The sequence below is a fragment of the Trachymyrmex septentrionalis genome, unplaced genomic scaffold (assembly GCF_001594115.1).
Source record: "Trachymyrmex septentrionalis isolate Tsep2-gDNA-1 unplaced genomic scaffold, Tsep1.0 scaffold20, whole genome shotgun sequence".
Lineage (NCBI taxonomy): Eukaryota > Metazoa > Arthropoda > Insecta > Hymenoptera > Formicidae > Trachymyrmex > Trachymyrmex septentrionalis.
Window position 1 is genome coordinate 1,376,724 of NW_017305180.1, and position 10,126 is coordinate 1,386,849.

The 10,126-nt window shown below is 26.1% G+C and overlaps 1 protein-coding gene across 1 annotated transcript in view; it reads right to left on the reverse strand.

Moving 5' to 3' along the window:
• LOC108747662 (sodium channel protein Nach-like) overlaps window positions 1-9,711 on the reverse strand; it is a 15,104-nt gene extending 5,393 nt beyond the window's left edge. Inside the window, exons 1-6 of the mRNA XM_018485264.1 lie at window positions 9,644-9,711; window positions 9,028-9,091; window positions 6,034-6,220; window positions 5,377-5,522; window positions 4,398-4,530; window positions 1,017-1,317 (exon numbers count right to left, since the gene is read on the reverse strand). Coding sequence (XP_018340766.1) covers window positions 1,017-1,317; window positions 4,398-4,530; window positions 5,377-5,522; window positions 6,034-6,220; window positions 9,028-9,091; window positions 9,644-9,710 — 898 coding nt within the window. The 5' untranslated portion in view covers window position 9,711. The remainder of the gene's footprint in view (window positions 1-1,016; window positions 1,318-4,397; window positions 4,531-5,376; window positions 5,523-6,033; window positions 6,221-9,027; window positions 9,092-9,643) is intronic.
• Window positions 9,712-10,126: the final 415 nt, after the last annotated feature.

The window sequence follows — 10,126 nt, forward strand, 5'->3', positions numbered from 1 at the left end:
AGGTAAGCTTAATAAATCTCTCAAGCCACACATAAATAAGACACACTGAAAAGTAATAAATATTACAAAATACTTCAGATTTAACTTTACTCTTTCATTTAACTACGGATTCCTCATTATGCATATACAGTTTAATATATGTAAAAATTTTTAAATTTTTAGTTGTTTGTAAAATCTGACACATTATATTTTAATATTAAAAAAAATTTAGCCCAAACATTTAAAAAATTTATAGACAGAAAATCTTCAGTTATTTATAAGAATTTATAAAAATTCTTATACTTTTTCGTAACTAAAATATCTAATTTTACTATATTTTCCTTATTTGAGTAAGGTACTTGATAATATACATTTTTTAAATTGCTAACTTTATTTGCAAATTATAATTTAAGCTTTAGAAAAGAAAGCAATAGCAAGCGCGGTTAAATTTTTAATTTGCGAAGCTGAATAGAATTGTAAGCCAGTTAAAGCTTTCACAAAATCATGAAATGTAATTTGGAATCTCGACGAATTAAAAACTTCTTATTATGAAATAATAATCGCTGTAAGATTTAATATCCATCTACCATTATTATTTAACGATTCTTCTTTTAAAATTATATGATGCAACAAATACTGCCTTAACGTGCAAATAAATATGGTCAAAAAAGAATTTTATTTTTAAAAAAGAGCTCTTGTATGTATAAATTGCATCTGCCAAATATTTTATATTCTATTTAATTTTATAAATCAAATACAATAAACAATTTTTAATTAAAATTAATAGATTTCATGATTTTGCAGATAAACACTGAAAAATTAAACGACCAAAGTAAAAACACATATTATATTAATTTATCATTAATTAAAAGCAAATTCATCATTAATAAATACATATCCGCAAGCTGCAAATAACAATATGCGTAAGTGTTAAGTGCGTCAAATGTTAACAAGTTATGCATGTTTATAAGCTCAAGAATTTTTTAAAAACCAGCATAAATAATTACGAAAACTAATAATAATATGTTTTTACTAACAATCTTTTATGCCGTGACGTGGGTAAAAGAATGGTCTGCATCCACAGGACTTCTGTATGAAATTAATCTTACAATTGACAATACAATCACTGTAAGTATACATCGTAATACTAGACAATAACTTTCCCTCATCTGAGAAAATGCAGTTACGTTTATTCCTGGGGAAATTCTCGATTCCTGGATTACTGATAAAGAGCGTTCCAACTACGTTCAGAAAGGTTTCAGAAAGAGGTACTGCAAGTACCTCCGTGACACCACCACTGGTCATATCTGGATAATCAGTAGGATTAAACACAACTACCTAAAAACTCAAAGAATGTTAGTTTTATTAAACTTTTCTCTTTTTTGCCTCTTTCTCATATACACACACACACGCGCGCGCGCGCATGCACGCACGCACACAACTTCTTTAAATTTAATTAAATTAATAAAAACAAATAAACTATTTGCACATAATAATTAATTAACGCTGAAGATGTTTTCAAAAAATATATATCATTCTTTTTTTTATAAATAAACTGTTTTATAAAGAAATATAATTAATAAAATAGATAATTAAAGAAGTTTATATCAAAATAGTAAATTTGAAAAAGCATGTTAATGATGATTTTTATATAGCATTTAATAATGAAATATATAAGAATATCTAATTTCTTATGTAATATTTGTTTTGATATTATTTATTTTGGTTAGTCAAATTGCATTAACAACTGGATATTCAATACGAATATAATTTATAAAATATACGCTGTTGATCCAAACATATAATATGCGATGTATTCTTTTTTTACTTGATTCGAGTTCATTCGACTCATGGTTTTTTAGCATTGCATGTAATACATGTTTTTTTATGTTGCATTGCAAAAAGAGACATCGTAATTTGTGTAATGCGCTGGTCTGTTTCCACAAGTTAATTACGACGTGGCTAACATTTACCTGAAATACCATATTCCAACTATGCTCTATACGTGTGTTTTGTGTGTGTGTGTGTGTGTGTGTGTGTGTGTGTGTGTGTGTGTGTGTGTGCGCGTGCGTGCGTGCGTGCGTGCGAGCGCCCGCGCGTGTGTGTTATATCTACTATATTTTTATAAATCAAGCATGTTTTATCAAAGTACAGAAATTTCCGATGTTTCCCGATGTTTCATCAAAATACAGGAATAAAACTGAATCACACACATATCAAATAATTCTTCTTAATAAATCAATTTATTTATTTATATAAAAAAACAGCTGATTTTTATTATTTTAAGGTAGAGACTTTGAACATTTTCTAATAAAATTTTCATTATTAAGATGTTTATTCAATAGATATATATATTTTAGAGAAATCCCTTTATATAAATTTTTTATAAATTTTGGAGTTTATTTTAATTTTAAAATATTAAATATAACAAACTAGCAATTAAAAAGTCAAGCATTTGCTATGATAAATATAAATATATTTGTATATAAGATAATTCTATTAAACTATATGTATATATTACAGTAATTAAATAACAATTAATAAATTAACAATTATATGATTTATTTTATAAAGTAAGACGTACTTTCAACATACAAATGTTTGGATCTTTTTATATAAAAACTGTCTAATATCAATTGGAAATTAATAACAAATAATTCTTTATAACTTTTTCAATATATATAAATATATTATAATTATTTTTATTGTACGTAATGAATAAATTTCTTTAAGAAGTTTGATTAATCTTGCAATGCATCTAAAAGTATACGATAAAAATATCTCAACAAAAGAACAGAATCTTCCAGCACGTTTTTATCGAACGCGAGTTCTCTGTAAGTGCTAGTTGCTACAGCCTAAAGTACACACTACACTGCAAATATGGCGAAGTGAAGAAAAGGCGCGATTATATCGCACCGCTAATGACTTTCGCAAGCTTTTTATCACCGTGCACTATGCGCGAATGAAGCACAGGTGGCTTGTAATGGCACGGTAAGCGTGGAAAAAGTTCACAGCATGAGGCAGCTACCGATTATCTTGTCGCGACAATAGATTTGATATGTGAACACAATATAGTTGAAATACATTATACGTGAAATTGTATTTTTTAAGTAATTTTAATAATTATTGTAGCTTGCATTAATACTTAGAAAATAATTAAGAAATCAGTTTACCACAAAACAAGATTGGAAGATTTACGTTTATACTATAAATAATATTTAAGGTAAATTCTTTATGTTTTGTTCTCTTAATATTTTTCATTGGTGTTTTTTTATATAAAGTTTCATGAAAAATTTTAAATTTCTTTATTTTTATATTTTAATTTTATACTTTTTTCCTTAATTTATAAATTAAATCATTAATTAAAATTTTAATAACTGTAATAAGAATAATTTTGCTCTTTGTGTTTATTTTCAAAAATTAATAAATAAAAAAACAACAATCTATTATTTTATAATAAATGTAATAATAATAACACACAATTTTGCTTGATGTATTAAAAACTAATAAACTAGTCAACATTTATCACCAATAATAACCAACATGATATAACTTCTTAATTGTCTGTATTTTAAATACATTTGAAATGTAGATACATATTTCATGATACTTCGCACTATATAGAATCGAGCGTTAACGCTACTTTAGCATCATAAAGCATTGCAAGAATAAATCTTCATTTCGCTCGATTAGCCCCTTTTCATATTCAGCACTCGTGGTAACAACTCGTTACGAGTCGAATATGACCCGTTTTCGCGAGACGGAGATATTTCCAGGCAATTCTCATGCAAGACGTTTTCTAAATTATATGTTAGATTAGAAATTTACGTACCAACAAGTAAATACCGCGGCGTTTCCTTTATTTATAAAATAATAACGTTCATCAAAAGTATTAATAATTTTTTGCAAATATCCGGCGTAATTTTACAATTATTGACGCATCTGAAGTAATTTATTCTATATAGTTGCTCTTGATATAACAAAGTCTCAAAGAATTAAATTAAGTTATTATGATTTAATTGAGATTGTTAATGATTTCCATAAAATCCTCTTAATTACGTAATTTCTTTTTTATAACAATTTTAAATAACAAAAGTTCTTTATATTCATTCAAACTTTTATCATTACCTTAATAATCAAGACACACTGACGAAGTTAAGCGAAACATTCTAGGAACACTCTATGTAATTATGTATTATCAAGTTTCTCAGAATCTAGGTTAAACAATGCTGTTTTTTGGTTGATTAAAAAAAAGAAGTATTTTCTAGATTTTAATTTTGCATGAACGATAAATAGTTTTTGATGGCAGATTTAATTTTAGCTCCGAAATGTAAGGTGTTCTCAAGAACGTGGAATATTAGACAGCACTGTTTTGCTTTCTCAATTTATTAAAGTAACGTAATGTCGTTTCCACTTGCCTTCCAACCCTTAATGGGCAATATTGAATAGAAATAGTCATCTAAAAGTGGATCCATAACAACTGTTAGACCGCGTTCTATTCCGAGATCCCATACTTGCTCCGGCTTACTTAGCTCAGTCACATCGTTCTGTCTGTTAAAATGTAATTACCATTCATTAATTTTTTAAAAACTATAATGACATTATATTTAACATTAACATTATATTTAGCATTATATTTCTAAACTAAAAAATCAATATTCTTTATAATGTTTTAAACTGATTTACATTTAACATTATCCGGTGTATCATTATAGATTATTGTGATAATTATCAAAAATTATAATCAAAATATGTAAACTATTTTTTCGCATAAATTATATAAAGTAATATTGATACACTGATATTAATTTTTAATTAAAATATGGAGCTAATTTACTATCAAACATGTATAATATTTGTATTTCTTGATGCATTAATAGATTAGTAAAACATAATTTGTATAAATGGAATACCGTTACGTATGCTTTAAAACTGAACATTGTAAATGTCAAGTTAATATAAAAGATAATTCTTTCAATATCAAAACATAATAATCAATTTATTAATTATTGAAAATTATATATAATGTAGTATATTGCCAAAAGTATATACTTTATGAATATAAATAGATAAAGAACTTGCGTTTTATTAATTTAAATAAGTTTTTCTATGATTAAAAATTGATTTCTAACATAATTTAAACCTGTTAAAAAAACTTATTTACATATTAATAATACAATAAAAAAATATTCATGAATTATTTTATAGGTATGAAAAATTGCTTTTTCAAATTGCAGTAGTTAATCTTTGTCGCGCAGCATATACAAAAGGTCAAAGCAAATAGTATTTTTCTGCGACATAATTAATACACTGCGATCTAATCAACAAATATGATTTAATGACAACTTCTAATCAATATCATTATGAAAATACGTTTTGAAAGCACGGGATGCTTACTCGGGAATGTCGTCGCTTTCACGCACGTAATTGAAGGTGCAACAATATCCGTCCGGCGTCTTGCGAAAGTTAAAAAGTGTCGAACAATTTGTGTACTTTCCATGCAGCTTACATTTCAATAGCATCATCGAACATTGCGGAGTCAGCTGGAAAATGCAAATACGCGACGTATTGTCGTAAATTGCTACAATTTTCTAAGCGATAACAACGGAGGTTTAACATGCAAAATATTGTGCAAATAATATTTTAATTAATCTTCTAAGGAAACTTTATCTTTTTTTAAAGTATGTATATCGCCAAAAAAATAAAGTAACGTGCCTGCCTATAAATGATTTCTGTTTTGTAGAATTATCAAAGAACTGAAAGTTAGGGAGATAAATTTAAGTAGGGAGAATTCATAAAAAAATAGTAACGGAATTATGAAAAGTTTTTGCATTTAAAATTAGAACTTAAATTTAAACTTCCATTATTACACTAAACAATAAAAATTAAACGATTTACCATTATAGTTATCTAATTATTGCATAATTAAAAGGATTTTATACGTATATCAACATATAAATATCTATATAAAAAAAAGTCTAATAAAAGTGTGTAAGTAAAACTCTAGTGTACCATATATTTGAAATATGATGTTGATTGAATTTGCATACGTACAGTTTTCATTATTTCAGTGACATCATAAGTCCCGTTATAATAAGTTGTTAAAAGTTTATCTAATTCCACATCATGATTATTATCCGTCAAACCAAGCGTGTCAAAATTATAAATGTAGAGATTGCCCAGCCGCATTATTAAGATGAGAATTTCATCAACTGTCTGATTTGTGATATTTGTTTTAGAACTGGTTTTAAGAAAAATGTAGTAAATATTTCAATAAAAGCCATCATATATAATATATATTTCTCAAGAACATCTTTAATATACAGTAGAGCAAAAAAGATGGGCAACTTTCTTTTGATCACATAATGTTGTCCATATTGTTCAACTACATAATAGATTTTATATATTTTTATGATACGTTATAGTATATGCATTATATACTGATATTATATTAAAAATATTTTAAAACAATGTTTATAATATAAAGTTCAACAAACTGGTCTCTATAATGAGAAAAGTGATATGTTCAAAGTTAATAATTAATTTTTTACTCTGTGTGATGGACAAATTGATTGACGATATACCGCACAGATGTAAAGCTTTTAAAACTAGCAATGGTTCGACTAAAATAAATATTAATAATGTACTTTTATATTATAATTACTTTTTCATTGATTTAATTCTCTGTATAAATAAGGCATTTATGTCTAGGCATAAATAAGAAAATTAGTAAAGTATAGAATTTTCAAAAAAACAATTTTTATTATATAATAATTTCTTTTATTGTCTTTCACAATTAAATCTTTTTAGTGTATGTAAATTGTATATTTTCATTTTTAATAATAACATTTAAAAACAGCATGAATACCTTTAGTTAGATAAAAGTGAACTGTATGTATATTAAAAATATTGTCATTAATTGCTCAAAACTAATATATATTTCTTTGTATTTTTCTAAAAAAAAATTAGAAATTTGTTTTATTGTTTCAACTTATATTACACGTTATTGTGCGTATAATTAATTTAATTCAAGTTAAAAGAAATTTTTTTTTAAGCAATCAGGAAAATATAAAAATTCAAATTACGCATTTTTTTAGTCTCTACTGTATATGATAATCTATTTGTGTATCTGCTATATGTAAGTGCATAATTTGAAATTTTTAGTGCATTACGCAACTCCATTTATTATTTTGTCATTAATAAATAATATTATATAATAATTTTCATGTAATACCTTTAGTAGCATCATACATATTTAAATATGCGTTTGTCAACAAAACGCATAATTCAACACAAATAATTTTCTAAACACCAATTTATATATTTTGTTATATAGAGCGTTATAGAATTACAATTTAATAAAATAAAAAATATGTAAAAATAAAGCTTGTAAAAATAAATTATTGAATTGTACGACAATTTATGTAAAACTTTAGATGTAAACCTTTTATTATAAAAAGGTTTTTCTATATTATTATATTTCTCTTTCTTCTCTTTTTATTTCGAAAATGAATAAAATATAATTTTGAAGTTCTTATTATATTTCAATCAATTTGCTTTTCACTTCTTTACATTTAATTATTTAATATTAAAAAAGAAAGAATTTACAGCACAAAATTAGTTTACAACAATGCAGAAATTTATGCATAGGAATAAAATTATGTATAATAGTATTATGTATTATATATATATAAATGACAGTGCCAAAGTATTAGGTATTTCTATGAATATACATGCATCTAGTGTTTAATCGAAATCTATAATTAAAAACATGCTTTTGTAATATTAGCTTGATGAAAATTATGACATTAATCAATGTGCAAGCGGGGTGAAACTTTAAAGCTATGAAACTTTGAAGATTCTTGTTCCAAATCAACAATTCCGGAAACGTCTCTTCCATTAACAGAGTCAAAAGTTCGCGAGTAGCTATAAGGTAGCGTCGCACAAAACGGTTCGCGATTTTAGGATATTAACACCCCATTAAATGAGCTGTAACCACTGATTCTACGCTCTCCATCAATGCGCAATGCATCGATCCGTTCTCGTTGCGTCCGAAGAGAGTGCGCGATACCGAATTAATGATAATCGGCGTGCCAGTTGACTCGGAACGTCGTAAAAAGCGAAGTAGAATTCAATGCGTTGACCGGTCGATTAAGCTTCGCATATATATCGTATCAATTGCGGCAAGTTAACTCTATTCTCTGGTCAATGGAAATACCACTATAGTTAGTAAACGTATCCTCAATCATAGATTCGTATCTATCAACAATAGATACGTATCATTTGTTACGCCTACGATCTTTATATTTGTTTAGAATACATTTATCAATTATGTTATTAGGATTAACAACTTACTTACTTTCTAAAAATAATTATTATATCGTTACTTTTTATAAAAATAACGTTACTGTTACTTAAGAAGTATGGATTTGTTACTTTTTAATACCTATCAATCCTTACGAAGATGGTATAAACTTTAGACCTCTATTCTGTAACTCTCAACGATAGTTATCATTATATTGTAGTAACAGAAAAAGTAACTGAGTTACTTCTTAAGTAACGGTGATTTATTTTTTTGACTTGGTAAAGAGTAACTAATTACTTTTAGAAAGTAACTTTCTTAGGTTGTCTAGACAAACTAATAATTATACATAATATTAACACCGATAGCATTGCCAAATATTATGTTTGCACTGCCGCTTTATTATCAACATACTGTAGAAGTAGATTATGCGATCAAGCCGACAATATTTGTGAATATTTTCAACTCACGCTGGTCAATGTAGTGACTGTTTCAGCGTGGGCAGAGAAAATTCATAGAATAATACGCGTTAAACAGCCAGCGATACTTCGAACGATCCCGACCGATTGTGCAATTGGTGCAGTTTGATGTAAAACGACAAAATCACATCCATACGCATCCAAAATGCTGCAGAGGATCCACGTATATCAGCACCTCGCCATCGTTCGTGCACACGCAAATGCATTTGTTTAATATACAATACGTGAATGTAGTTTGTGTTTATTTAATATACAAATCGAACTCACATATTGGTCGCCAGTTCCGTTGCGGATTGCCGACTTATCCTGTTAACGGAGCAAATGGCGATTGCTAAAAATTATCGAGGCTTTTGAGCAATGCGATAAAATAAAAAAAGAGAAAAGAAAAAAATAACAAAATCACTAAAAAAGAGAAAATTACTTTAAAGTATAAAAACTCTTTAATAGTAAGAATCTAAAATATTATAAAATGTTATAAATCAAAAATATAAAATATTATATAATATTTTGTTCTTTATATTTATAAAAAACAAAATATCATTTATTATATTTATATATTTATATTTTACAATTCTACTTTCAATTTAATTTTGATTTTTATAAAGATTTTTTAATTGAGATATATAGCTCCTTTACTTAAATATATAAAAACATATAAATTTAATTTTCGTAATTATTACAATTGATTCCTTCCAGAAAAATGTTTATCTGTCATGATATAAATAATTCCAGTTTGAAATATATCATAAAAATTTTCAATAACAACGGATATAAAAATAAATTTTTTATTTTACACTATACTGACTATTATCAAAAATCAAGTAAATCTTTATATAAATAAATTGCATGCACATATAAAAATTTTGGAAAATTTTTATCTTACCTGGAAAAGATAAAAGGGTCGTTTTATAATCATCTGTCTCCGTGGAAGTTACTAAAGGTGTTGTCATAAATTCATAATAGGAAATATAAACCATAAACACCAGAAAAGATATAATTGTGCAATGTATAATAATCCACAAAATTCTGAAAAATATATTTAATTACATGGCAAGTGCAAAACTAACATTATTTGATTAAAAAGTAATTATTATACTTTATTCACTTATTTTATTTATCCTATTTGTTTATTTTACTTATTTAAACTTTTATTTATTTTATTTATATTTTTTTTATTTATATATTTAAAAGTTCAAAGGCAATAATATTAGAGACATAAAGCAAAAATATAGATTTACGTGTTGTAAGTCAAGCGATATAACATATCGAGCAACAATTTGTTCCCGTTCTTACCACGACACGCTCATTACCGAATTCGCACCGCACTATTAACGTCACAGTAACGGTACATTAAATCAACTGGCGA